The 27,875-nt window shown below is 52.3% G+C and overlaps 11 protein-coding genes across 11 annotated transcripts; 4 read left to right on the top strand and 7 right to left on the bottom strand.

Moving 5' to 3' along the window:
* Positions 1-69: 69 nt before the first annotated feature.
* Positions 70-6,264, bottom strand: N7510_001698 (protein kinase RIM15; the record flags this gene model as incomplete). Its single annotated transcript, XM_056973625.1, has 2 exons — positions 70-5,649; positions 5,704-6,264. 2 exons carry the CDS (start codon positions 6,262-6,264, stop codon positions 70-72), a joined length of 6,141 nt encoding a protein of 2,046 aa, XP_056838742.1.
* Positions 6,265-7,096: 832 nt separating this feature from the next.
* On the top strand, positions 7,097-7,342 carry N7510_001697 (uncharacterized protein; the record flags this gene model as incomplete). Its single annotated transcript, XM_056973624.1, has 1 exon — positions 7,097-7,342. One exon carries the CDS (start codon positions 7,097-7,099, stop codon positions 7,340-7,342), a length of 246 nt encoding a protein of 81 aa, XP_056838741.1.
* A 501-nt stretch (positions 7,343-7,843) lies between these two features.
* On the top strand, positions 7,844-10,403 carry N7510_001696 (uncharacterized protein; the record flags this gene model as incomplete). Its single annotated transcript, XM_056973623.1, has 7 exons — positions 7,844-7,948; positions 8,011-8,374; positions 8,434-8,855; positions 8,910-9,119; positions 9,173-9,339; positions 9,408-9,714; positions 9,753-10,403. 7 exons carry the CDS (start codon positions 7,844-7,846, stop codon positions 10,401-10,403), a joined length of 2,226 nt encoding a protein of 741 aa, XP_056838740.1.
* Positions 10,404-10,478: 75 nt separating this feature from the next.
* Positions 10,479-12,511, bottom strand: N7510_001695 (GMC family oxidoreductase; the record flags this gene model as incomplete). Its single annotated transcript, XM_056973622.1, has 5 exons — positions 10,479-10,522; positions 10,576-11,077; positions 11,143-12,016; positions 12,064-12,093; positions 12,162-12,511. 5 exons carry the CDS (start codon positions 12,509-12,511, stop codon positions 10,479-10,481), a joined length of 1,800 nt encoding a protein of 599 aa, XP_056838739.1.
* Positions 12,512-13,422: 911 nt separating this feature from the next.
* N7510_001694 (uncharacterized protein) lies at positions 13,423-13,891 on the top strand (the record flags this gene model as incomplete). The annotated part of the gene is made up of 2 exons (XM_056973621.1): positions 13,423-13,632; positions 13,706-13,891. 2 exons carry the CDS (start codon positions 13,423-13,425, stop codon positions 13,889-13,891), a joined length of 396 nt encoding a protein of 131 aa, XP_056838738.1.
* Positions 13,892-14,444: 553 nt separating this feature from the next.
* On the bottom strand, positions 14,445-15,521 carry N7510_001693 (putative endo-1,4-beta-glucanase; the record flags this gene model as incomplete). Its single annotated transcript, XM_056973620.1, has 1 exon — positions 14,445-15,521. The coding sequence occupies one exon, from the start codon at positions 15,519-15,521 to the stop codon at positions 14,445-14,447; it is 1,077 nt and encodes a 358-aa protein (XP_056838737.1).
* Positions 15,522-16,500: 979 nt separating this feature from the next.
* Positions 16,501-17,544, bottom strand: N7510_001692 (uncharacterized protein; the record flags this gene model as incomplete). Its single annotated transcript, XM_056973619.1, has 1 exon — positions 16,501-17,544. One exon carries the CDS (start codon positions 17,542-17,544, stop codon positions 16,501-16,503), a length of 1,044 nt encoding a protein of 347 aa, XP_056838736.1.
* Positions 17,545-20,198: 2,654 nt separating this feature from the next.
* Positions 20,199-22,064, top strand: N7510_001691 (uncharacterized protein; the record flags this gene model as incomplete). The annotated part of the gene is made up of 5 exons (XM_056973618.1): positions 20,199-20,537; positions 20,590-20,636; positions 20,689-20,742; positions 20,796-21,840; positions 21,894-22,064. The coding sequence occupies 5 exons, from the start codon at positions 20,199-20,201 to the stop codon at positions 22,062-22,064; spliced, it is 1,656 nt and encodes a 551-aa protein (XP_056838735.1).
* A 660-nt stretch (positions 22,065-22,724) lies between these two features.
* Positions 22,725-23,690, bottom strand: N7510_001690 (aminotransferase class IV; the record flags this gene model as incomplete). Its single annotated transcript, XM_056973617.1, has 1 exon — positions 22,725-23,690. The coding sequence occupies one exon, from the start codon at positions 23,688-23,690 to the stop codon at positions 22,725-22,727; it is 966 nt and encodes a 321-aa protein (XP_056838734.1).
* A 384-nt stretch (positions 23,691-24,074) lies between these two features.
* On the bottom strand, positions 24,075-24,955 carry N7510_001689 (uncharacterized protein; the record flags this gene model as incomplete). Its single annotated transcript, XM_056973616.1, has 3 exons — positions 24,075-24,502; positions 24,555-24,619; positions 24,678-24,955. The coding sequence occupies 3 exons, from the start codon at positions 24,953-24,955 to the stop codon at positions 24,075-24,077; spliced, it is 771 nt and encodes a 256-aa protein (XP_056838733.1).
* Positions 24,956-26,278: 1,323 nt separating this feature from the next.
* Positions 26,279-27,852, bottom strand: N7510_001688 (uncharacterized protein; the record flags this gene model as incomplete). The annotated part of the gene is made up of 2 exons (XM_056973615.1): positions 26,279-27,544; positions 27,598-27,852. 2 exons carry the CDS (start codon positions 27,850-27,852, stop codon positions 26,279-26,281), a joined length of 1,521 nt encoding a protein of 506 aa, XP_056838732.1.
* Between the last annotated feature and the right edge of the window lie 23 nt (positions 27,853-27,875).

The following is a 27,875-nucleotide window of genomic DNA, read 5'->3' as shown; positions in this document are numbered from 1 at the left end:
AAACAAAATGTCCGAAACATCTTGCGCGGATCAACCACTAAGCAATTGCTAAGGGGCAGCATGCGAACTCTATCGCTTGAACATGGACGACAGATCCAATCGATGATGCCGCTCCGGTGCCCGCGGCGTTTGCTCCGGATCCAGACTAGGAGAAGGTTGAAGGGGGCGCGGCGTGGCTTCGGAATCCGGGGTCGGCGGGTAGTCGGTGTCGACGCCGGAACCCGTATCCATGCTGCCAGACACTTTGACTCCGGGGGTGATTGGCGGAGCATCAGACGGGGCGAAGGTGTCAAACGGAGGAGTGGTCTGGCCCTCGTGCAGGCTGGCGGAGCTCGTCTTCGGCTCGGGCTGGTGGGCCACGGGACCCGAGTAGATCGACGTATCGGTATGAGTGAGAGAAGGCCGTCGGTGAGGCACGGGGTCTGGGGCAGGAGAGTTGCGAGGACTAAGCTCCAGCTCCGGCTCCTCGGGGATGCTGAGACCTTCAAGTTGCTCTTCGAGGGTGGCACTGCCAGGCGATCCCAGGGCTGACTCCTCCTCAATATAGTCAGGATCAAGCGACTCCTCGCCTTTCAGTTTAAGTGCCTCTCTCTCCTTTTTGAGGAGCTCCTCACTCCCGCTGACCACACTGCCTCGGCTGTTTGTTCGCATCATCTCAATGCCCAGCTTGGAACCAGGGCGGCGGTTTCGGGCTGGTGGACTGCGACGGGCCTGGACATTTCCAAGCTCTTCATCCTCGTCATCGCCCGACTCAGCACACTCGTAGCGCTTCCTCTCCAAGGACTCCCGTTTAGCACGAATGGCTTCACTGGACCGCTGTTTGCGCGGGGTGAGGGCGCCGCTGGGATCCATCGCGGCCGGTGCCGAGGCAGCATGAAGAAGATGTGGGACAGGCACGGCCTTGGGGTCTGGGCTGCCCAGCTGTGTATTTGTATCTTCAGAAATACCCAGTCCACCCTGACCTTGATCCCAGTCGTCGGCATTGCGGCTGATGATCACAGGGACTTCTTCCGGCTTGATCGATTCCATCTCACCAAAGATACTGCTGCTGACCGAATCGTCCCGGCTGGATCCCCGATAGGAACTGGGGGGGTTGGGAACGAATCCAGAGGACGCCGAGCTCGGGCTGTCATCGGTGGGCTGAGAATTTTGTCGAGCATTGGGCATAGGCCCCGCCAGAGGCTGCGAGGGGGTGTAGTCCTTTGGAGGAGGCTTCCACATGCACCATTTGCACAGCGCTTCCGTAAGCTTAGACAGCGTAGGGGGCTTCTGGATCAGTGCGTCAAAGTAGTGGGTTTCCGGAAGATCCTTCAAGTAGCCCGTGACGGCGATGATCGGGGTATGTCTGTTGGGACTGCGAGTCTCCCGCACCATTCGCGAAAAATCCGCACCGTTCACCTGAGGCAGTTTGTACTCGGTCATGATGATATCAAACTGAACTTCGCCGAGGGCATATCGCATCGCTTCGGCGCCGTTCGTGACGGTGATGGTTCGACAGCGAAGCTTCTCAAAAAGACGCTCCATGACCAAGCGCGAGACTGGATGATCCTCACAGATAAGCACATCCAATGGACGAAAGAATGGGCCTTCGGAGAAATTGAACTGCGACAGGCGGCGAGAGCTCTGCCGTCGGCGTTGAACTTTGAGTAACGCTTTGGTGCGGGGATCTTCATTGTCCGACGAAGACGGAGAGATGTCAAAAAGTTGACTTCGGCGTTTGTGGTGCGACGGCACGAAAGACTCCTTAGATAGTGTTGACAGGTCACCCTCTTGAGACCCAATCGTCTGTGAACGAGCTCGACTTGCCGGAGCACTGCCGTGTCTATGGCTTGAAGAATGTTTTTCGGGAGAATGGCTCGGGATCCTGCTGTTCTTGACTGGCGAAGACGCCACCGATCCAAGCCGAAAGTTGGGCACACGATTCTGGTCGACGGACGACGGTTGAAAATTCCCACTCGAGTGGTACGAAGTGGCCGATGAAGAGCCAGATGTCTTGCGGCGTTCCGAAGTGTTACCAGTGCTGAACTGGACCAGAAGTGGCGATGATGGCTGTGACGGCCTGCTGGGCGAGGAGGCTGCCTGGCTCACACTCGAAGGGGAGGAAGGACGATTGTTGCCCTTGGTCTGAGACAGGGCGCGTTGAAGTCCCATTGGCAGTGGACTGCTCTCCAATGAAGGCTGCACCGGTGCCTGAGAGGCCGATGATGAGCTTGATTGGCGGTGCTGCGTCTGCATGGCTTCTTGGCGCATCTTCTGGATCACATCCTTGTTGGCCTTCTCTAGCATTGGCAGGTTTTTGAAATTGAAACTGCCAAAGTCGTCGGCGGGCGCCGGTTCGCTTAATCTCCGGCTGCGAGAATCACGGGCGTCACGGACATGAGGTGGGATGTGCAACGGCATCAACGGTCGCTTCATTGAATTGACTTGCGAGCGAACTTTGAACAGTGCATCGTGAGGACGGTCTGGATATGCACCAGTCGTATGCGGCTCTGGCTCGCTAGGTTCATCCTCTATTTCTTCTGCAAAAGCCTGGAGAGTGGCGCCTCGTGTATCAAAGTATTCCGTATCCTCTGGGTTTTCAAGGGTGGGAACGAACTGCGCTTTGTCCTCCAAGAGCGTATCCCAATTGATGTCAGAGAACCAGGGGTGAGCGCGGATTTCTGCACCACCATTTGGGAATTTCTCCTCCACGTTGGCTCCGATGCGTTCTCGCGGGTTGAGAGTCATGAGTTTGTTCATCAGATCCAGTGATTCCGGAGAGGTATACTCCTCTGGTTCCTCGGGCCAGTTGATCTTTCGCTGGAGGATATTCTCGAACACTTCATCCGGAGTCGACGCGTTGAAAGGTGGATACCCGAAGATGAACTCAAACATGATACAACCAAGAGACCACCAATCACTGATTTCATCCTGACCAATCCCGTTGATCGTTTCCGGGGCTAGGTAGTCAGGAGTGCCGACGAAACGCCGATTGTGGTCTTCCGGATCAAAAAGTGCCATCACTGGGGGGAGCATGGTTTGTTGCGGAGGCGTATTGTGAGAGACAGGGTTGCTGAAGGTCGGTTGAAGCGGATAGAGTAGAGGAGACTCGCCTGGTTCACTTTGGCCTTCTTCCTCGGCCAGGCTGCTTGAGAACATGCTGGGCGACGCCACCGAGGGCTCGTTAACACCCTCGTTCAGTGAAAATGTCCTGAACATTCCATTCAAACTGTCACTTCCCGCACTGTCGCTCCGATACCCCGAGGCTCGGCGAGAACTCTGCCGACTAAGAGCGGTTTGGTTGAGACTGAAGTAGGAAGGCTGGGTGGCAGCGACTTCCGGAGTCATCAGAGGAGTGGAGTTAGGAGAGGAGCCAGCCTGGAAGTCAAACGAAGCCGATCGGGAAGAGGCGATCGAAATAGCCCGAGGGAAAGGCCCTTGTCGAAGCAGATCCGGCGCCGGTTCATTGGGGCTCTTGAGCACGCGCTTCTGACGGCCTACCAGACCCATCCGGGATAAGCCAAAGTCGGTCAATTTCAGGTGGCCGGTCTGGTCAATCAACAAATTATCGGGCTTTAAATCGCGATGGACGATTCCACGGTCATGGAGGTGCTCAACACCCAGCACAACCTCACCAACATACTTCTTAGCCCAATCTTCCGGCAGCCCACCCAAAACCTTCACCAGGGAAGCGCAATCGCCTCCATTGAGATACTCCATGACCAGGTACAGGTACTCCTTGCTGGAGAATGTCCAATAGAGTTTGGCAACAAAATCACTCTCCCCTTGCCACATCATGATGGCTCGCTCTGCCTTGACATTGGTGACCTGATTTTTGGCGATCATGTCGGCCTTCTTCAGGACCTTGATGGCAAAATATTCGCCGGTGGATTTCTTTTTGGACAGATAAACACTACCAAAAGCACCCTTGCTGATCGGTTTGATAATTTCAAAGTCTTTGATTGAGGGGGGAGCGGGGCGAGGTTGTTGGCTCACTGAAGGGAGGCGTGGGGAGGCCGGCGGTTTTGCAACATCCGAAGAAGTCGCGGAAGACTGTCGGCGATGGTGGCGACAGTTGTGTTGAGCCAATTCGCCCGCATACGTAGAAGGCGACACAACTGGGGACGTGATACTGTCCGTACCGGTCGAGTGTCGAGGCTTGGGCATTCGTAACGGAGAGTGAGGCCCTGAAAGCCGAGCAGGCGATGGCTGTCGTCGAGGCGAGCTAGACAACCCTGGAAGCACCAAGCTTCGGCGCTTTCGATCAAAACTCCGTTCAGAAGAAGGAGAGTCTGTCCGGACAGCGTTGGTAAACATGGATGTTGATGGCATGCTGCTGTCACTGCTTTCCCCGCCGTCGATGTCAACCAGTGACAAACCCCGACGGGATGGTTGCGATGTGCTCAACACCGCGGCAGCGCTCTTGTGGGATCGGGGTGTCGGGCATTCCATGGGGCTGTTGGGACCAGTCGAAACGGCTGCGGACGACGACGATCTGGTTTCTGATCCCTGCGAGAGCAGGCCCCGTTCAGAAGAGTTGCGCATGGACATGGTCAATGCCGAGGTCGGGGTTGCTCGCCGTGACACAGACGCAGACGATAGTGGTGGAAGCGCTTCCGGGCTGGCAGTTTGGGCTAGAGGCACATCCACCACCAGGTCACTAGTGCTGCCATTGTCGGTCATGATTACGGCCTCCTGTGGGACATCCTCGTCGGATGAGCAGGAAGAAGAATCACTGAGCTGTCCGGCAGCAATCCGTTGTGCCTTGCTGAGGGCTGCCGAGATACACTCTTCCACCATCACCGTATATTCAACCCGGATCCGTTCCGCGTACTCAACGATCTTGCGATGCCGATCAACGGCATCTACCTTGGACTTGGCCAGTTGCTCTGTATCGGATGACAAAGCCGCCAGGCCCTGCTCCTGCTCCAACGTATTGGAGCTCGGGGACTGCCACTGCAGCACTTGAGAGATGCGGGATTCAGATTGCGGGGAGAGAGTTCGGAAATCTTCGCCGTTATCTGAGCGCGATGGTTCCTTGATGACCGGCATGCTGATTTCGAGGGCAGTGTCGCAGAGATCGAGGATCAGCTCAACGATACGAGCCAACGGTCGGCGCACGGTGAACGCGCGAGGCCGCCCGGGGCTGATTCCAGATGCTGAATGATCGCGTGAGCGAGGTGGAGTGCCCGGAGCAGAGCTGACACTGGACCCCAGGCCAGACGTCGGGGCAGAGCATGTAGGAGAAGGGCCAATAGGTAACCCCTTGTACTCGGGCTGGGGTAGTGGTGCCTGAACACCATCCCCACCAATCAAGGGTCTTCCTTGACGACTCTCGAGCGCATCCAACACTTTGACGATGACATGCCGGTGTTCGTTGAGGTTTTCCTGGGCAATCTGGACATCCACTTCGGCCCGATGTTCCTGCAGGCACAGATCTGAATGTTTCTCAAACCACCACGGTGTGATTTGGCGTTCACAGATGCGACATAGGACCGGCGTCGGGGCAGGGTGTTTGGAGGGGTCGGGTTCGTTCGCGGCAGCCTCGGCCAGGGTGGTCAAATAGTTCGCCAGCACCTCAGCACCAACACCCAATGACTCCACCAGCAGGGGTGGCAGATCGATGGTCACTTCTCGCGGTTCAGTAAACGGTCGTAGCATCCACATGGTCTATATCCAAGTCAGAGTCAGTGATGTCTCTCGCACAGATATTATCAGACATACATGGCCAGTTTGGTCGTCCGTCCGATCATACACCATGATTCCCTGTCCCTCCATAGTGAGCAGATTGTGTTTGGGCTCTTCCTCTTCCGTCGGGGAGGCGCTCGCGCTCTCCGATGTTTCTTCCTTGTCGTTTTCATCGTCGGTCTCCAAAGATTGCGATTCCGGGGAGTCCTTCAGCACCGAGTCTGGTCCCATCTGCACCGCAAAGCGGATGAACCGGCTCCGCGAGTCGTCCACCTTCATGGCCTCGATGGCATCGCCAAACACGTCCTTGTTCCCGACCAGAATATCCGCAATCATCTGGCCCTCGACCGACTCGGGGGATGATCCCACCACCTGTTTCCATGATGGACTGACCCATTTGATGCGGCCGTCCAGGTCCAGATCCACGATGATGTTCAATGTCTGCTCGGCCGCCTCCTTCAAGTCTTCTCGTTCCTCCCGTATATCCTCGTTGAAGGAGCGGGTCATGCTCGGATTGATGTTCCGGGCCTCCTGTCGCAACGCCGTGACGGCGGGGGGAGCCAGGAATTCGGGGTTGGGGGAGCCATTGTCCGCCATGCTGACGCGCCGGGCGGACCAAGCAGGCTTCGAATCCACCGAAAAGGAAAAACGAAGGCACAGTCTGTGTGTGTATGTGAGATCGAGTCAGAACAGCTATCGCAGAGCCCAGCAGAACCTCTGCCAGGCAGAGCGAGCGCCCTTGAGGGAGGTTATCGATTCATTCGGCTTATCAGCAGGCCATGGCGTGAGCTGGAATAGAGGAACGAGGGCAGTGGTTCTTCCTGCACAGAAATGGCAAGTGGCTGATCCCACTGAGATTTCTTTTTGGGGGGTGGTCAAATCGGTACCGACACGGACAGCCGCGTGGTTGGGTGGACGGAGGAGAGCGTGTTTAAGCGGAGACGATCGCGACAACGGCGCGTAGAACCATGGACAACGGTCCAGCCCAGCGGAGGCGGACTATAAGGAAGGAAGTGCACTGGCAGTGGTCGAGCCGAGGTGACGAAGAGGGAAAGCAGCCTGAGGGTGAAAAAGAAGAAGCAAGCAACGGCGGAGGGAGAGGATGCAAGTGGTCGGGGGGGGGGGACGGGTGTCTGATTGGGCGAGGCGCGACAGGGCGGTCGCTCGCTCATTGACGGAGCATCCTTACTTCGAACTTCCCATAGTTAGTTATTAATCATAATTACATATCACACATTCCAGGACCCTCCGGATCATCGTCTGTCCTGTCAGGTCTTCTTGGGGAGCATCCCTTTCCATCCCCATGTGTGCCTCCCATCCACATTCTCGTCTCCCGACCCCGTTCAAAAGTACCTTCGGTCTGGGGTAAGGACAACGACTGGGCTCATCGAATCCCTGTCTGGCCTGGGCCGCAGCCACCTCTCCCGCGATGTTTGTTCTGCCCCTTCATGCCGGCCCATTAGGATGTCATTCCGCCCATTGCCGCCCTGAGTGGACGCCACGGACAGTCCACATCCCCCGTTCTCTGGGACTGCCGATCGAGACGGTTCCCGTTTCACCTGGGACTAGCAATCACCTGATGGCCATATTCTGGTTCGTGCCCGCTTCCGGGCAGATCATCGCAGTACCCCGGATCGGTCGCCGCACGACGGCCCAATTGGCAGGGCATGGGTGAGCGTGCGTGCGACCCTTGGCGAGGAAATGGCGGAGGAAAATTACGTACAATCTGCAGGATAGACCGTAGTGGCTCTGCAGGAGTGCTCTCTGTCTCTGATCGGATGATTCTCTCGGGATCCCTATGATGACGACCGTTACCCAGAGCTGCGACGGGAGGTCCTTGGATATACCCCGCAATATAGTTCTGAGATATATAATCACGGCGTCATATCCCCGATCACCAGACATGCCCTCCCCTCAAGGTTTGCAATTAACTCCGACCAAATATTGGTCAAACTCTTTCTTCTTTCCACGAGAATTCGATTCAATAACTTGAATATTCCATCCAGCAGTAGTCACGTGGGGATTTGATTCTTGCCTCAGGCAGCCAGGAATTTAGGCACCAAGGTGTCCATCTTCAGATAACTACCTGCTTTGTAATGGCAACTCGAACAACCTCAATATCCATAAACCATAAACAGTCGGTGGGAACATCCTAGCCTTCAAAATTCGACTTTAAATGCCCCCCGCAGCACCAGAGGATGACCCCAGCGCCCGGCGCAAGCGGTCCGGTAGAAAGTATACCTCGCGAGCGTGCGAGGAATGTCGCCGTCGCCGAGCCAAGGTGATTAGATCGATCCCTCTCCCGCATCTCAAAGCAGTTGTAGCTGAAAAGTAGCTATGCAGTGCGATGGCGTCAGACCATCCTGCACCCGCTGCCTCGACCGCGGTGTCCGCTGCCAGTATTCCACCGCCGAGGACGGGCGCCAACCCGCTCCCAAGTCCTATGTGGTGATGCTGCGGAACCGGATCGAGATGCTGGAGCGGGTGTTAGACGCTCATGGCATTGATGCGGATGCATCTGTTGCGCAGATGATGGCTGACATGGATGTTCCGGATCCACTCGTTGATCCTAATGGTTGTTCGAAGCTGGATGATCTGTGTGTCACATTTGATGGCGCGTTGACGCTGGATGAGTCCTTGAACTTTGATCAGGATGGCGAAGTGCGGTATTTTGGCCCAACAAGCGGGCGGTTGTTGTTTTTGTCGGGTAAGTGAGTCGGTGGCTCACACTGTACTGCATAAGCCTGCTGATCACGACAACTCTAGACCCGGAGAAAGAACATATCGAGCAAACAGACGCTTCCGGCGCGACATGTTCCGAATCAGTGGGCTGCAGACACTTTGTCAATATCGATCACGGTGTCGTTTCAATACCAGACGAACTCCAATCCCACTTGCTCGACCTATTTTTCGAGTGGGAACAGCCGTGGTTCCCGGTGATCAACGAGAAACTTTTCCGGGAGAGTCTCGCATGCGGTGGTCGTTACTGCAGTTCGCTCTTATTGAATTGCGTCTTGGCATTGGGCTCACGCTATTCAGACCGTCTGGAAGTGCGGACCGACCCCAACGACTCCAATACTGCCGGCAAGATGTTCATCGAGGAAGCCGAGCGGTTGATTCAGCATGATCTCAGATGGCCCAGTATCACCACCATCCAGTCACTTACTATCATGAACATGATGTACGTTGTAAGTGATCTCTAACAACCAGAGGGATGGTGCTGGCACGCTAATTCTGGACAGGCAATGGGATCCGATGCGGCGGGATGGCTGCACCAGGGCATGGCGATTCGCCTAGCGTTGGATATGGGGTTCAACATGGACCCAGCTGTTCTTGCAGGAACGGTCTCGCTTCCTCCAATTGAGATCGAGCTCCGAAGACAAATCTACTGGGCCTTGTACTGCCATGATAAGCTGGCAGCTAGCTACACGGGCCGCGTGTGCACTTTACTGGTAGGTCACAGTGGCAGCTTGCTTCATCACCTGTCTGCTAATGCGACATACAGGACTCCCAGGGCGTGGTCAACAAGCCCTCCATTGAATGCGCAGGAGACATCCGTCTTCCCTCTTCGATCGATGGCAAATCCCGAGCCGCCTCGCAGAGAGACGTGACGCAGCTGCAGCGCGCGATGATCGATCTGTGTCATATCCTGGAAAGAATTCTACTCTCGCTGTACGCCAGATCTTGATCTTGATTTACAGAGAATTCTGTATTACATGCTAACGCTACATACTCTCCAGATGGTCGCCCAAGCCCCTCCTCCACCCGCACCAACGCGCCGCATTCTTCGAGTCGTGCATCCTCGATCTGAAAACATGGTACTATGACCTCGCCCCAGAACTAAAGATCGATCGTCCTTCCGGACAATCCCAGTTCCCGCACGCTTATACGCTCTGCATGGTATACCACACTGTATACATCCTCCTCTGCGGACCCTTCCTATCCAAACATCCCCACGTCACAGAAAAGAACCAGAATCCTTCCCCTCTTCCCCCCTCAAAGACCAAACCCCCGAGAACATCATCGCTTGCAAAGCAAGCACAGTCAGTCTTTCCTCAGCGCGGGCTATGTGCCTCACTGCGCAGAAATACCGCCAGGTCTTCGGCAGCTTCAGACTCAGTCCCATCACACCCACCCACTCCATTCTCTCTGCGGCGTTGACTATCATCGATAGCGGATGCTCTGCATCTCCGTCTCTGCCGGGAACTGGCACAGGAGACAGTTCTTCCTCCTGCTCTTCCCCGGGTCCGTCGCGCACTACTGCGCTCGCGCTTTGTCTGCAGGTTCTACGGGAGTTGTCGACGTCTTGGAATATTGCAAAGCGGATTGGGAGGAACTTGGAGAAGCTATATTGCCAGAAACTGAACTGTGCTGCTGAGCCGGGCTTAGCTGCGCTGACAGAAGGGCACGGTGCCGGCTCTCGGGATCCAGGCCAGGATGGCGTCGCGGGTCTTTCTCCTAACACTGACCCTCCAGAGGCAGATCGCTCTATGGATTTGGGGAGTATGTCGACACAGCCAGCATCTCTCCTCCTGAACGATCCCTATATCAACTCGTTCACTATTCCAGCCTATGATGGATTAGTGACCGGAAACAATGACTATAACACTGATTTGCCCAACTCTGGCGACCGTTTCGCCAACAACCTAGGCTTTGCCTTCTCGCCAGACTGTCTCCCGAGCGATTACAACATATTCGACACTCTGAACCAGATGTATCTAGAAGAGATGTGGTAAAAGAATAATACAATAATAAAAATCTAACTCGTCCACCGTCTTGCTTCTGCCTATGCCATAAAGTCGAAGAAGTAATCAAGATGCTGCGATATCGGCAGCAATCTTCTCAGCCAGCATGTCTGGGAGACTGTCAGTAGTCTGCAAATATGAGTGGACCGAAAGAGAAACTTACAAACCGTCGATTGAGGATGGCCGGGTGGTAAAATAGGAAATGCACTTGCATCGACGACACGCAGACCCTGAACCCCAAACACACGGGCATGATTGTCGACAACAGCCATGCTGTCGTTCACGAGCCCCATTTTACAAGTACACGCAGTGTGGTAGATGGTCATGACTGTATTCCTGATAGTTTCCAGTATCTCGGCATCCGTTTGAACGCTGGGTCCAGGGAAGTATTCAAGGCCACTGGTGACGGGTGCCATGGCGTTACTCTGGAATGCGGCACGGGTGCGTTTGTAGGCTGCAACTGCGACTTTCTGGTCTGTGTCTGTGGCCAGCCAGTTAGGATTGATCACTGGTAGATCCGCCGTGTCGGCGGAGCGAATGGTCACATTCCCGCGCGATGTTGGGGATACCATACTGGCTATAATGGTGGCATACTCGTACCCATCGTGAGGTTGTTGTGCAAATGGATCCGAGAAATTCCCAACGAATGCAGATCCTGCCAGGTACTGTTTCGTATTCATCAGCTCATGCGGTTTTTTAGTTAGAAATATTGAGATTAACTGTGGCTCACCTCGATCTCGGGCCAGTCTGCAGGGAACCAGGCCAGGTCATGCTCATTTGCAGCAGAAAAGCCTGTTCGAGACGACAGTGGCAACTTCTCAAAACCAAGATAGTCTACCGACGGGTTGGTCAGAACCCCCGTTCGGAGTGCCGTCCACGTTGTGATTTGGTAGCCATAGTACCATAGACTGGCAGAGAGCTTGGTGAAAGTGTCCACGGCCACTCGATAAGAAGGCCCGAAGAAGGTATGGTCCCACATATTTTGGCCAACGCCCGGCAGGTCGGCGATGACATTGATGCCATGGGCTTGGAGAGTGGCGGCTGGCCCGATGCCCGACACCATCAACAGCTGCGGTGATTGAAAGGCGCCGGCAGACACGATCACTTCTTTGGTTGCTGTCAATGTAAACCGGCCGTGCTGCTCAACTTCAACACCAATCGCTCGTTTCTGTGCGTCGAATAAGATCTTCTTCGCCAAGGTGGTTTGGTAAACGGACAATGCGGTGTAGCCCAGCGACCCCCGTAGAAACCCCGACTCTGAACTGCTTCTGGTCTGATCCAACTCTCGAATAGTCATTGCACAAAACTGGTGGCCCATCACCTGGCCGCCGTTGAAGTCCTGCGTCTCATTGATCCCGATTGCTTGCAAGCCTCCAGACACCCAGGTAGAAAAAGGCATGGCATATCGGGGGTATGACACTTCAACGGGCTGCCCAGTTTTATCGTAGGACGAGCGGTTGTAGGGCACTGTGGCATTTCCGAACCGGTACCCATCGGGGGGCGTGAAAGAGATTGTCTTCTTGTAGAAGGGAAGCACGTTCTCAAAGAGGTAGCTGGGATCATCAACAAGGTCGGCCCATCTGGCCATTGAACCCCTGGATGGTCTACTCCGTGTTAGCCTGGTGTAACGCCTGCAAGTGGATATTCGTACCGTTGATAGATCATGAAGTTAACAGCCGAGCTAGCGAGTGCAAGTCAGAACGTTTCGGACGGAGCGAGGAGAATCTGCCATACGATCCGCCAACGCACTTCCCTCTGGGATAATGGATATCACGACCATCCGCACCTGGGACGCGATTTGCCACAAATTTCCAGTCGATTGACGTCGCGGTCCGGACGTCTGCACCCGCCCCGAGACTGGCTGCGCCTGGGATCGAAGTGATTGGGCGCATCACCTCGTAGTATCCTCCTGCCTCGACCACAGCCACCTGAAATCCTTGCTGTGCTAGGCGTGCACCGATTGTCACCCCGGAAGTGCCTCCACCAACAACCACATACTCATAGGATGCGCTTTCGGCTGCAGGCTGACCGAAGTCCGCGCAATCTGCAAGATATGATTGCGAGACCACCAGCAATGGCAGGATTATCGAGAGCAACATTATGACACAAAGACATGGAATGTGGAAGGGGAAGTTTCTTCCACGGTTGTGTGAAGGCACAAAGCCAACTTGTTCCAGACTGCGGAAGGAAGGCCAGCCGCGCCTTCCTTTATTGCTAGATGGGATGCGTCACTGTTTTGGATTCTACCAATGATACATACACATGTGGACATACATGCGACCAGGCGTAACGGGACTACGCATACGCGATCGCGTTTGACGACTGCGTTTGACAGATAACACGGGACATGGACTGTTGTAGATAAGCCGAGACTCTTCTCTGTCTCTTCTTTCTTGTCTCAAACTTGGGTCTCCCGTCGACCACAGCACTCAACTTGAATTCTTTATTCGTTCTCTTTCTTGACCTGGCACCCGGTCACAATGCATGTGTGGATTGGTGTGTTAATGTATATCTATGGGATCGATGGTGTTGGGGATGACACATCCTCCAGCCCATATATCTACTGTATATGGATAGCAACACCGGGCGTACAAAGGCATGACATTGGATTCACTCGATATTTACATTTGAATGCGAACTGATGATCACCATCCAGTAGAAAACACATTCGAAAGAGCGTATCGTAGGCTATCTGCTGCCTGCAATTAAAGAACTGGGGTCAGAATCAATCCAGGCACCGCTTGGGTTACCCTTTTGGGCGCTTGCGGCCGCTGCTGCCTTTGCGAGAGTCTCTGGCCATCCATTGTTTGTTTGTTCCTGGACTATTAAAACCTTTCTCTTTGCTCTTACGACCTGTCTTATCTTCTTACTTCACACACCAATCACCTCACATCCCTCGCCCTATCCAAAAGTGATATCAGTATTCACCGAATCCCACTCTCATCAATCTGGAGTGGTGGGCACCACATCGTTGTCTTTGAAGTATCCCAACATAGATACTGACCCTGCCATGAAGACGACTAGAGACTTCAACCGTCTCGCACACCAGCGGGGCTGGGCTCTTGGTTCCACGGTGTGGAAGCTCCACTGGAACGAGTTCATCAGTGCAAAGCTTAACGGTCTGTTCGATGGGCCTGACGAGGACCTGCAGACTTGGCAGGGGGTTTGCGGCAAGCTGGGCCTGTGCGGAGACTTTTCGTCGTTCAACAAGTGTAAGAAGGTAAACTGAGACCCCCATAGCCCCGGTAGTGAGCCTGAATCAATAATAGGATCGCTGACATTGAACTCATCAGGCACTGAGTCGGGTGAACGTGAATATTGTGGATCTCCTAGATTGTTGGGCCATTGGAAAGCGCCCTCGCATGTTCAGATCCCGCGAGGAGCTGGAGCACTACACCAAGACTCATCGGAAGTTCTTCCCCCGCAGTGTTGCTAAACGGAGCCGTATCCTGCGTCTCTTTCTGAAGAACATGGTTTAACGCTTGGAAGAATTGAGACGGACTGAAGGATAGACTTGACTCTGAAACAAGTGCAGTTTTGATTCTGGTTCCTAATATCTACTTCTCAATCATCTGACTTCTATATCTCTTCATTAAATCTTGAATAATCAGGTCTCCAGCTTGAATACCTTGAACCGAAGAACTCTCAGCTTCAATCCCACTAGTCAACTAAGATTACTGTGGATCGATACAAAACAACATTATTTCGAACACTCTGGAATGACCCTGACCTCCATGAAGCTGACGAATGTGTGTCTTTCATGTCGATGATTATTACTTGAAGTATGTGGAGAGCATCCACAACTTGGCAACCTAGGAGCTGATGAATATGCTTCCTCAATAGCTGAATTATGGATCAGAAGATGTGGAGAATACTCAAAGCTTGGCAACCATGCGGCTGAAAAATATATTTCCTTTATGGCAAGTGGAAAACTTAAATATCCTTCTCCCTCTCCCTCTCTTTGTGTGTATATATGTGTGTGTTTTGTGTGTGGAAAATGTCGCTGCTTTGAATTCTGGAACTTCACCCATCCTAAACAGCCGTAGGAACGCATTGAGAGTAATATGGATTCTCGGAAGAGCAGGTCGCCTGCACATTGCAAACCATGAATCCAGACCAGCCCAATCCCCCGCATTGACCATATACAGACTGGGTCGAACTGCCTTGACTAGTAGTAATGGTACTGGTGGTATTGCTGGTGGTGGTGGTGGTGGTAGTCGTAGTAGTAGCCTTGCCGGTTGTGGTTGTCGTTAAGGTTGTCGGCTGGGTTGTTGTAGTTGAAGTCAGAGTGGATACAGTAGTAGTTGGGATGCCGGTCCCAGTCACTGGAGTTCCAGATGCAGTAATACTCGATGAAGTCTGTGTGATAGACACAGCCCCACTGTAAAGGGTCGGCCCGGGGATAATGTAGGTGGACAGCGATGCGTATATGTTGACGAGGATACCAGGATCCGTTTCACTATAAAGCGCAGTACCCAACACACCCGATGGCTGGTCAGTTCCCGAGCCGGTGATCTGGAGACTAATGCATTGGGGGTAGTTTTGTGCCCCGTCCGCTGCATCTGCACCATGGAGGGCGATCAACTCGTGGCGCAGCACATAGTACCCAGGTGCGATTGTAGGAGGAATCTCGACAAGCCAGCTGTTATTGTTCGCGATCAGTTGATCGTCCCCCCACGTACCGGGCACCACGCTGTCATCAACTAGACCAACGGCGTCAATCTTGAAAAATTCCAGAGTAGTCTTGTCAACTGTCTCACAGCTATCACCGCAATTGGCCAGGTAGGTGATGACAGGTCCATGGTGAGTGTCTGGCCATACAGTCCACTGCAAGTTGACCTTGTCGCCAGCAGCGACCACCGCGTGCCCCTTGGCGTTGGTCGCATTGAGATGGCAGATGATATCCGAGGTGCCGTACTGGTCTGGCATAATGAACCCATTAGAAGTATTCGGTGTTTCCCAGGCGATGACGACGGGAGGATCGGTCTCGTAGGGATCCACGCTGATATCCCAGCCGTCATAGGAGACGCCATTGATGACGATGTTGCTAATGTGGCCATGACCGGCAACTAAAGCGGCCAACAACAGAAGTTCGACACCGCGAGGCATGCTGGAAACACGAAATGAAATAGAGAACGTAGATACAATGCTTCAGAGTATTCGATGTGCGTGAGACAAATGATGACCGGCCAGAGATGGATGTTAGCTTTGCTGATATCTCCCTTTGGCACAAGAGGCGAGAGAGGCATCTTTATAGGCATTTCAGACCCCGCTCTTTCTTGATACCTGCATTGTAGTCGGACGCCCCCTTTCACCCTATTAGTGGGTTATGTGTCGACATCTTCAACCCCCGGTCCATTGGAAGGCCAAGAACTCAACGTACAGGGTAGGGTTGCAGAGTCCAGGATAATTTGACATATTAGACGGAGTGCATCTTTATACCAAGTTTTATATCAGCCACCTAACCATGCATTTGGCCAGGCTGGTGACTTAAGTAGCACACCCCGTGTCAAAATGGGCGAAGGGGCCTGGTAGGTTGCGGAGTGAAATTATATATTGTGAAGATTTGAGGGGTACACGGGGGTTTGATCCGATACTAATTTGGAAATGACGCCTCGCAGTATATCGTCAGATAGCTGCTGGACGGATTAATTCTGCCAAGCGCCCTTGGCATACAGGTTGAAACATCAGTTGTGCCAGCCCCGGATAATATGACGGCAGAGTTGATCGAATGGGCCTTACAGGGTATTCCTATCACGGAAGTTGTAATATTCACAGCGATAGACAAATCAACGCAATTTCTCCTGGTTCGGTAGTATATGAATATCTTCTCCTCGTGGTTCTTGGGTATAGCAACAGGCCATCGCCAGTACTCTTCCATTGACAGGAAAATAGAAACAGTATAGAACAAAAGGCTACATGGAGACGATCCTACCGTATTACATTTTATCAAGTTAGGCTGCTGAGGTAGGTAGTTATAGAGGAGATTTTTTGTAAAATATATTATGAGGGGGGATCCGTATATACACCTATAGCGAAATGCACTATATCCATGGACTGAAAGGTAGTCCCTCATGGATATTATCCATTAGACCGTGACTCGACGAGCCTTGAGATACTCGTAATCCGGCATTGAGTCCCAAACGGCTTTCTCAATAATCTGGGCAACCTCCTCTCCAAACTCAGCCTTCCACTTTTCGGCTTCAACGGCGATATCAATATTCGCAGGCGTTTTGTCCTTGACAACACCCTTCGATGCATGCAGCGTAGAGAGCATGATGGACTGCGCAGCACGCTCGCGTTCATCCAATTTGGTGAGCGCGGCTTCGGCAGCCTTGTCATCCCACTCGTACTGCACTTCACTCGGGTCCAGGCCCACACGCTCACAGAAATTTTGCACGGCCCCGGGGTTGTGGATCACGTCGTAGGCGTCCAGCACCGGTGGCTCGGTCGGCACATCCGGCTGTTCCAAGCACCATTCGTATAGCATCCGTGTCCAGCGCAGCGACAGGCTGGTTGCAGTAGCTCCTCTAATAGCATCTTCGTCAATAAAACCGACGGAGGACATTTTGGTCATGGCCCGGTACAGCGACGGCCACGCCAACGCTGGGTGGCGGATAACGAATGCCATCTGCCAGGAGCGCAAATACTCATCCGGCAGGACGGTCTCGTTCTTCGAAGAGAAGGTCTGCGTGGATCCGTAGCTCTCAGGCACTTTAATAGCAAAATCATTAAAGTGTTCCGTATTCGTGGTGCCTCGCAGCATTTTCTCGAAGGAGGCGGGATTGAAGATCCAGAAGGCGTGTTCTTTGGCAAACATCATCTTGTTTTCGTCCTGCGCTCGTGTCGAGTATTCCTCCAAACTGTCCACGGCTTCCTGGAAGGCAACCTGCACCTTTTTCGTCTCGTCGTCAGTCCACTGATCGCGCGGCTTGCTCAAATGCACAGCGGAAAGGAAAGCATTATAGAAGAAGTAGCCGCCCTTTTCGGTAGTGAGAACATTTGAGCGGTTGTGGATGTTCAACACCTTCACCAGTAAATTAGAGGCGGTGCGTGGAACGCTGATGAGAAGAAGTCGCCGGGGAGGTTTTGAAGCGCAGCCATTGGTAGCAGCGTTGTTGACAACGGTCATTGTGGTGGAGAGTAGCAAATAAGCTTAAAGTGGTCTTGGGCAATGAGGGTGCAGGGCGATGGCTAATATCAGTGTCAAATGGCGTGATATGCGGTCTTAAATACTCAGGCCCTTGTCAGCAAATCATTTCTACGGTGCCTAAATGGCACTCTACTCAAGAATTCGGCGCCCGGCGTCGGAGTTTTCGCGGCTGAGCAGGACCGAAAGTGGGGAGCCTATGCTGAGCACACTGGTCTACTATTGGGCTCACATTGATTGATCGACACTAGAATTAGTCGTTCAGGGAATACACAGAGTCAGATGTCTCGGGATCGGGCATTGGTGTCTCCGAGTGGTCTCTGCGGGCGCGATGTAGTGTTCTCGATGTTGCATCCATTGGGAGCCTTGCAGGAAATATCTAGGCTGGCATCTCTTTGGATAAGCCGATTCGAGTGAAGCCTGTCATTTGTGCCATCGGTCACACCTTTCGTTCACTACCGACTAAGCAAGGATATGAAAGCCGCTCCATTCGTGCAACGTATGCAGGTTAATTATGCTTCTGGTTGTCCAAACCCTAGGCAACCTTCTTGGCAATCTGTCTTTCTTTCCCGGGGCAAGCGCGATTGGGGCTTCATGGTTGTTCTCAATTTTCAAAGTGCGAATTACCATCATGCAGATTCTATGATAACCAAGTTTGAAGAAGCCATCAAATCAGCACGTGAGTCACAGTCAAGAAAGAATATGGATGTAGACAATCTACCCCGCAGCTGTCCGCCATGCAGCCATAATACTTGGCTAATCAGCAACCCCTGGACCCTACTGTAAGAGGCTGCTGCCCTCGAGGCCATAAATCCAGAGTCCAACCCCTTTCAAGAGGCAGAAAAGGCTCGAGTACTGCCAAAATGCCGCATATATATAAGGAGATCACGTCGATCATGACCTTGCGCGCTTATGAGCTTCAGACAATAAATATGTATGGAGAAGCGGCAGTGACCGATTTGTGAAGTGCTAGCCATTTACACAGGTACAGCAATCAAAGCCTAAGCAAGAATAGAGAGATATCACCCTCATATCTAGAGAGCACATACATATATAACATGGATTAGCGAGTATTACTACCAACCCTGGAAGGGACTGCATTGTTGTGCGTATCGAGCGAGTACAGAACTCAGAAGAGTGAGCTCCACTGCTGAGATTTGCGACGCCTTGGTGCGTGTAGAAAGCCCACGTAAGTTGTGTCATCTGGTCAGAGGAAAATCCAGACCAAAAAGAAATTGCTGGAAGCCAAAAAGGAACGGTAAAATCAGAGAGTTGTTGCGGGCGTCCTGGAGGATCATGACAAAAGAATGTGTCGTACATTATTGAAATTTTTTTTTACTTAACCCCTTCATCGACTTCCGAGGTATTCTCAAGAAAGACAACTTTAAATATGTCAGAACTATGGTTCGTGCAGGTTATTATTCCTCTATTGCTTACCATACATGGGATGAGATGCGCCGAATCATGACCAGATTCCGAACAGTATGTTGAGTCAAGGTTTGAACTCAAGTTACTTAGTGGCTGTTTTTTAAAGGCCTACTACGTTGGTGGCGCTTGCTGCGGAACTACGAGGAATAACAGTTGACTTTCGGGATGATAGCAGTCGTTCCTGGCCATGTCTTTGCAACCCCAGTTGCCCCTTTGCCAATATCCTCTCACCTAGGAAACTGACCAACCTCACTCTGATCGAAACCAATGGAGGTTCGGTATAGAACCGTGGATGTGCTATCATTTTGTGAGTATGTGCTGCCAGCACATACTCCTTCGCGTGACCCCGGCCATTGCTCATCTGCGACCGACACTCCGGATCTCTATCTTGACCAGGAATAGCGACCAATGGGAGCTTCTAGGGTCAGCAAACACAAGTAAATCTTTACCGAATGGCCTGCCATCGCAAGGATAATCCCCGATAAACTCGAGATCCTCAACGGTCGACATATGCATGCAAGGAAGTATCCGCCCTGTTGATCCTCTCGCTGATTGTTTAGGCAAGTCCAAGCATGCACGGACAGGCCGAAAATGCAACCTGACCAATCCCCGACCGGATGCACGGTCCGTCCGCCAAGCAGAAGCCCAAACTGAAAAGCAACGCCGCTCAGTCCAGCCGAGTCTGTCCGCTCTCACCACTTGACTTTTCTTCAAGTGGCTCCCGCCCATAGCCCAATGAAAGCCCACCAAAGAAGCAGTCCTGCCAATGACCGCGCCTTACCACGCGACCCAAAGCCTCCAAGCTTTCCGCCCCACCGGACATGTGCGACAAGCGGCCCAGGGGCGGGCCATGACGACATTTTTCACATTTGTGGCTTTTGCTCCCCCAATGAAGAGTCAGCAGGAAATGAAAAATGCCCCTAACCAAACTCAGCAAAGCCATTTTGTGCTGGAAAAAGCCTGTGCCACGCATCCGAGTCAACTAAACCCCTATCAGTGGCCGTACGCGGTGCCCACTGCAACGAGGTGAGCCGGGGAAGAAAAAGTTTTTAAAGAAGTGCGGCGGCAGCCTCAGTCTTATTTATCGTTCGTGGGGCGGCTGTTTCCTCTTACTCTTTTTTCCGTCTTCACTCTCATTGCTTCCTTTTTAATCCCTCGTGCCACGACCTTCCTTATCCATCCATCGATCTACCCACCAATCTCCAGCCATGGCGGACATATCTCCTGCAACACCAGTTAACGCGGAAAGCACCTTGCGCAAACGACATGGATCGCGCCAAGTCGAAATCATTGGACCCGATGGCCAGCACCGCAAGGTGGATGCGGCCGACCTCAATGAGGCCGACGCCGAGTTGGCGACCAGGTTTGGTTACAACCCGGTGTTTAAGAGAGAATTCGGATACCTATCGACCTTCTCGTTCGCGGTTTCAATCAGTGGTCTGTTCTCGACGATCATGACCACTATGATATACCCTCTAGAAGCCGGCGGCGCTAGCTCGGTCGTCTGGTCTTGGTTTATTTCTGGTGCTGGCTGCATGTGCATTGCTGTGAGTCGTAGTTGGAGAGAAAATAAACACGCAAGACTTATACAACGACTAGTGCTCTGTCGCCGAACTGGTTTCCGCGTACCCGACTTCGGGAGGATTGTGAGTGTTGCTTCTGAAAATTGTAGAACTACATTGCTGACATGATGTCCAGGTACTTTACGATCTCTCGGTTAGCGCCTCCTAAATGGGTCCCGTCCATTAGTTGGTAAGATATGGCTCCACCCTATCTACGCTGATCCGCTTGCTCACGATGATCAGGTTTACTGGCTGGCTCAACCTTCTGGGTCAGGTTGCTGGTGTCGCTTCCTCCGAGTATGGTGCCGCGCAGATGCTTCTAGCCGCAGTCTCGATGAGCAGGGACTTCGATTACACCATTAGTACCAACGCTACCATTGGCGTCATGGCTGCTCTCACCGTGGTCACGGGTCTAGTCAACTCCCTGTCAACCTACTGGATGGAGAAGATGACCAAGTTCTATGTCATCTTCCATGTCTGCGTTCTTGTCGCTTGCGCTATTGCTCTCCTGGTTTTGACTGACAACAAACACGATGCTTCATACGTTTTCACTCACGTGGAATCGAAGAGTGGCTGGGAACCCATTGGTTTCAGCTGGCTGTTTGGTTTCTTGTCCGTCAGCTGGACCATGACCGACTATGATGCGACAGCGCACATTACGGAGGAGATCAACGAACCCGAGAAGAAAGCCCCCTGGGCCATCTCGCTGGCTATGCTGTTCACCTATCTTGGCGGATTCTTGTTCAATATCGTCCTGTGCTTCTGCATGGGCAACCCCGACCAGATCCTGAAGTCCAAGATGGAGCAGCCTGTGGCGCAGATCTTCTACAACAGCCTTGGCAAGGGCGGCGGTATGTTCTTTACCATCGCCGCTCTGATCATTATCAAGTTCGTCACCTTCACCGCCATGCAGGCTCTGGGCCGGACTGTCTTCGCCTTCTCGCGTGACCGCCTGATGCCTTTCTCGAATATCTGGACCAAGGTGAACAAGTGGACCGGCACTCCCCTGTACGCCGTCTGGATTTCTACTTTCTTCTGCATTGCCATCAATCTGATTGGCCTGGGATCTTATGCTGCCATCTCTGGTGTCTTTACGGTCTGCTCCATTGCCCTGGACTGGAGTTACTGTATCCCCGTTCTGTGCAAGCTATTGTTCAGCAAATTCGAGCCCGGCCCGTGGCACATGGGTACCCTTAGTGTGTTCGTCAATGTCTGGGCCTGTCTCTGGACGTTGTTCGTCAGCATCATCTTCGTCCTCCCCACTGGACGTCCTGTGTCTGCCAGCACCGTATGTTTTATCCCTTTTCTTGATATCATTCTGTATCCGCTGACAAGCATCAGATGAACTACGCCTGTGTATTCCTGATGGCTGTTCTGTTTGCTGCCTTGTTTTACTGGGTTATCCGCGGTCGCAAGGTCTACACTGGACCCGTTACCGAGGCTGTGGCAGATGATCTCTCGGAAAGCGAACAGATCGTCGCTGAGAAGACTGACAAAGGTGTCTCCGTATAAGCTTCCGACTATTTCCGCCAGGATTGCCCCGATTGCGACTCTCTTTTGCCTTCCAAGAAAAAGCCCATGATCCCCATAGCGACCCGTCTCCAATTCCGAACGATGATTGTGTGCCCTCCCCAACTCACAAACAAGCCCTGGCCCAATACTTCGCCTATTCGCCCTGTCTACACCTATGCGCCAGTCCCTTTACGAAATCTCGGAGCCTTCCCTGTTTCGATATCCAACAAACCCTAATCCCGAAAACCCGTCCTCGCAATCACATCACCATAGCGACATGAACCCTGATCTCACCACCGCGCCTTTTCGATGCCCAGCGACATTCGGACCGAAATCACGGAATCACGTAATGCGGCTTGGCATATCCCGAGATGAGTAGAATCGTGCCTACGAATGAACTGGATTTTTGTATGTGTCTACCATCATGTGTACATAACTGACCATTTGAATGGGTTGTATATAGACAACCATTTTATTTTTAATATTTGCACTACACAGACAAAGGGATAGACTCCCATTCATTTGCACCCATAACAAGACCTAATCATCTACCGAGTCCACCTATGAGATTCCCGGGCGCCCACTTCTCATACAAGTCAACCACTTTGAAAACCGACGAATGCCCTACTGCGATCCATTCGCCAATTGTCCCTATGCGCTCTAGTATTGAACCTCAAAGCTGTAGGCCGGATCAGAATGCATGGCCCAGTATCCATCCCAGATCTTCTTGGTTATGGGACCAATCTCCCCATCCTTGACCGGCTGACCATCCAACGAGGTAATGGGCATGATCCCCCCGGCCGTCGTGCACATGAAAATTTCATCAGATTGGTATCCCAGTTCAACCGGCACAACCTCCATGCGAACCTCGATTCCATTGGCCCGCGCCACCTCCATGACAGTCTTGCGGGTCACACCCTCCAGGACACCCCGGTCTGGCGTGTAGATAACGCCATTCTTGACCAGGACAATGTTGTATCCGGAACCCTCCGTGAGATTTGCGTCTCCATCGGTGAGGAAAGGGTATGTCGCACCGCGGTCAGCTGCTTCGAACAGTCCTCGTGTCAGATCCCCCCATTGTAGATTCTTGATTGTCGGATCCATGGACCCAGGTGGAACGCGCCGTACGGTACGCGCTACGATGGCCTTGCCTCCTCCCCCAAGCTGCATCTCAGGCTCCATGACCCAGACGTAGGGCTGGACAAACATGTAGAGACTATTGACCAGCTCGTCATTGCTACTAACGCTGCGCAGATGCCGTAGACCTCGGGTCACAATCAGCTCGACATAGGCATCGCGAATTCCGCTTTTGGACACCATGTCGACTAGGATCTTCTTTATCTCTTCCCGTGGGAGCGGTAATTTGAGTCGCAGCTTTGTGCAGCTGGAATCGATTCGGGCGATGTGATCGTCCAACCGGAAGAAGCGTCCATTCCAAACGCCAGGGACATCGTAGGTCAGGTCGCTGTGCAGGAAGCCTTGATCCAGCAGGGGGATGCGAGCTTCGTGTAGCGGTACAAGCTCTCCTTCTATCCAGGCAACTCCCCTAGCAAAGGGATTATTGCTTGCTTCGAGGTCGGCTTTTCGGGCGTTGTATCCGGCGAACACTTCTTTCATAGACGCCATATTGTGTGTTATTGAACGATTAATCACAATTAGTTGAGATGGTGTTTGACAGCAGTCGGTTCTTTCAACCCACCTTAAGTACTGCAGAGGGCATTCAAAGTGCAACAAACTTGCTCCAGCACATGATAAAGCCTCCACTATAACCGCGCACCAATTGCCCGAACGAGTATACGTCACGCAGGCCCCCGCACTTCACATTACAAATTTGAATTGATTGCATCAGCCAAGGGAGCCTGATCATCTCAGAGACAATCAACTTTAAGTTTCACAATAAACTTTTGTCTCGGTAACTTCTTTAGGGTATCATGAAAGTCATATTTTTCAATAAATGCACATCTAGTTCAGACATTAGCCGCCTGCTATACAAATAGAAGAAATCTACTTTCAAGGCCTCCATATAGCAAACTCCTGGCTCAGTTTCTGGGTCGGCGCCCTTTCATGCCAAGCAATAGTCTCGCCTGGAGGGTTCACCGTCGGGCTTGCCATCTCGTCTAGCTCGACATGTCCATTGGTATCCCGAGTGACGTTATAATCCCTAATCACATAAATCTCTCGCTGTGAATCAGGGAGCTCTTGCTCTGTGCCTAATGGGTTCATACTGTCGAGTGACCCCCGGTACCGCGAAGAGCTTCCAGTCCCGTAACGAGGTTTACGTGCAGGGGGGTAGGATGAGCCCCCTGACCGGCTAGAAGTAACGATGTCGTGGCGGAGGATATATCGACGGAATAACGGTGCCATGCTTGGAAGATTCACGCAGACAACGCCGATACTAGTTTCAACGGCTGTCCAAACAGTTCCTTGGGTACCGTCCCCTATATTGTCACGTCAGGGCACATTCCTGTCATGAAGGGGCGTGCAACTCACAAAGCGGGTCCGGGTCGTCTGGAGGTGTCAACAGCACTATTCGTACAATGCTGATTATAGAGACGCTGTAACACAGTCAAACGATCAGCTAGCGTTTCGAGTATTGGTCAGGGGCAGACATACAAAGTCCCCAAGCCGAAGATACCAATAAGCGCAGCTCTCTCGCCCATGGGTCGATTCAATCCCCACACAATAGGGACAGGCAAGACAAGGATAAAGACGTCGGTTATGAGATTTGTGCTGGCAATTGCTCGAAAGTAAACAACCGAGTTGATACAATGGCCCGGCAATTCCTTATTCCATGCCCTGGCGATAGGATCGCATTGAAAGAGACCACTGAAAAGGGCACCAATCGTCCAAGCAATAAGCATGCATGCAGCGAAGATGAGTGCTTTGCGCATTCTGCGACTGGATTCAAATAGTCTCCAATAGAAGAGCACCATAGACAGTTTAATGGCTGGCATGCACAAAGCGTAAAATTGGGTCACCGTGTAGAGGGCCTTTAAATGAAGAGTGGTAGTATTAGCAGTCATCGAGAAAATGTGGAATCTCCAATCGGCGTCTTTACCAACAAAAAGCATTTTATTGAACGTTCTGGATTCTCGATCTGGTTGGTATGTCTCCCCAGATTGCATTTTACGCCTGTTTAATCGATGGCGGGTTAATCTCGAGATATATAGTCGTAGGTAGCTCACTCACAGACAAACTGAACGATATTGAGAGAATATGACAATATCTAGCAAGATCTGGTCAGAATTTCTCATATGACGGGCATTATACTGCCTTACCATAGCCACCAGACTGCACCAGTCATCCCACCAGAAGCCTGAGTGCGTGGTATAGCGCGAGAGAAAGCGAAATAATTCTGAAAGTGTAGCAATTATGAGCATGGCAATGGATACGCCAACTATCAATGGCTGCTGGCCCGAGAAGGCCATGGTGACCACAGAGTCTGCGACGGGCTCTGGGTCATGAAGGGCAATAACAACTAAAAAGATGGAATTGAAAGACTGCGAATTATTATTCAAGTTTTCTTTCGGGATTAATGTCTAGCCCTGGAACCCATGAAATAAGAACGGCCCCCCAACCACAGCTCAAGTACGTAGTATGAGCATGTGCGGTTTTCTGAAAAAATCCACCTGTTCTGCATCCCTGCCGGTTGGGTGGCTGCCTTCATCCCAGCAAGCTCAACCATTGAAGTATGTAGACGAGCCCCACAGGTCGGTTGCCCGATCCCAGGAGCAAACGCCGAATCGCAACATAGTAATCCAAGAATCCTTCAACTCTGGCCCCGCTCTGCTAGCTCTCAATGCAGTTGGTCAATCCCGATCCAGACCAACCGCAGATACAGCTCGAGATACGCAGGAATCGCCTAGCAGCTGAGCTAGACATGGATGATCCCGTTCGCGCAGATTGCGACTCCGCTAGCCTGAGACCTCTCCGCCGAATTTGGCTGATCATAATTTGGGGAAGCGTGGGTCTATGTAACGCACAAAGGGCTGTGCATTGCAACAAGGCGACTGTCGTTCAACATGAAGAAGGATTATTGTTTCGTATGTTCCACCAAATCTCCTTATGCACATACATATCGGATAGGTCCGGCGATTTAATTTTCTAGATCAATCATCTGTCAAAGAAGATCTGCATTGCCTACACGATGTACTTTGATGTGTCAAGGAACACGTAACCCGCTGATCCAGAACAATCTCCCCATAGTATTATCCTCATCGTTGGTCGATCACTTGGGTTCCATCCTCCGACTTTCTCAGCCTAGCAACCGAGTAACCCCGAATAGATGGACCTCTCCAGGCCAATAATCCCGTCAGCGAGAAGGCGAAAATGCTGAAGAATGCCATCATGCCAAACACCCATCCCGCGCCAACTCGTCCTTCCCATGCAGTGATGAAAAACGGAACCGTCAGGCCTAAAATTAAACGCCAACAATTCAAAACTGTCACCACCTCCGGTCCATGATCGATGAAGCATTCCGCGACATAGGTGAAGATCACTGGCACAATCGCAATCTCGCTGAAGTTCAGCAAGAATTGACCCAATGCTAAGACCATGTAGTGAAGGTGGTACTGCAAACCAGCGCCAAACAAACCCAGTCCGATCGGGAGAAGCAGTGCTGGAAGGACCAGGAGGGGATATAGTCTGTGCTCTGGCTTCCATACTCCCTTGTGATATCGACGTGTGTACCAGAGCGGAATGCGATCATTCAAAAATATCCCATAAATCTCAGCCACGGCGATTGAGACCCATTGCACAAAGTAGAAGCATGACATTTGGATACCGGAGAAGCCATATCCGCCTGTTGTGACAGGGCCCTCCAAGAACACAGAGAGCAGCGTCGTTACCGCCACGGCCCAGCCAAAGGCTATGAAGAGGAATAAGCCAGCGATTAGCGTGACAGGGCAAAGTGCCACCAGTAGCAAGTCTAGTGAGGACCGCCGCCCATGCTCCTTGCTGTGCGGTACCACAGCAGTGCCGGGAAAGAACGTGGCGATTCGGTTTTGGAACCAAGGCTCAGGACGGCTCGGGTATACCTTTCCATCACGGGAAAAGCCTGTCTCCTCTAGGAAGAGAAAGACCAAAACGGCCATTGCCCCTTCTAAGCCGACGGTCCACCAGAATTGGACAGGCCAGGTTGTTCTCGCGATGATGAACCCACTCAAAGTCGGTCCAAGTTGAGTCCCAAAAAGCGTACACAGCGCGTAACATGCAAAGGCCTTGCCACGTTGGTGAAGGTAAAACATATCCAGCACCATTCCTGCTCCGATTGTGCAAGCTACAGACCCAAAAGTACCACCAAGCCATCTGGATATCACAAATGCGATATACTGGTCGGGATCGGTCATCTCAGCAGACCAGATTCCGCAAGCCATTGTCAAGAGCAACCCCAAAAAGATACAGGAGCTGCGACCAATTCGTTGCGCGAGTATGGACCACATAAATGGACCTGATGCCAGGCCAGCAATCGCTGCAGATACCTGACAATCGATTAAGGGCTTGATCTCATGGAAGGATACTCGAAAACATTTACCGAGTAGGTCAATTGTGTCGCGCTCTTTTGGTAAAGTGCAGCCTGCACAAAGAACCCAGATTGATTTGCCAGGGCCTGTGCAACTCCAATGAGCGCAGCGAACGATATTAGGCCCAAGTTAAAGACCTTTTTCGACATTGGCCAATTGAGCGGATCGGCTGGATCATCGGTCGGCTGAGGAATTAGCACCACTTCTGATGAGGCATATCTCAAGCTGGCATCCTCGCCGCTTTCTGAGGCCTGCTTCTCGGGCATTGTGATATTTTTCTCGGTGTTGA

Source organism: Penicillium lagena (assembly GCF_028827675.1).
Source record: "Penicillium lagena strain IBT 129212 chromosome Unknown utg000001l_segment0_segment0, whole genome shotgun sequence".
Lineage (NCBI taxonomy): Eukaryota > Fungi > Ascomycota > Eurotiomycetes > Eurotiales > Aspergillaceae > Penicillium > Penicillium lagena.
Note: the sequence above shows the minus strand (reverse complement) of the source record. Positions and strands in the feature narration are given on the sequence as shown.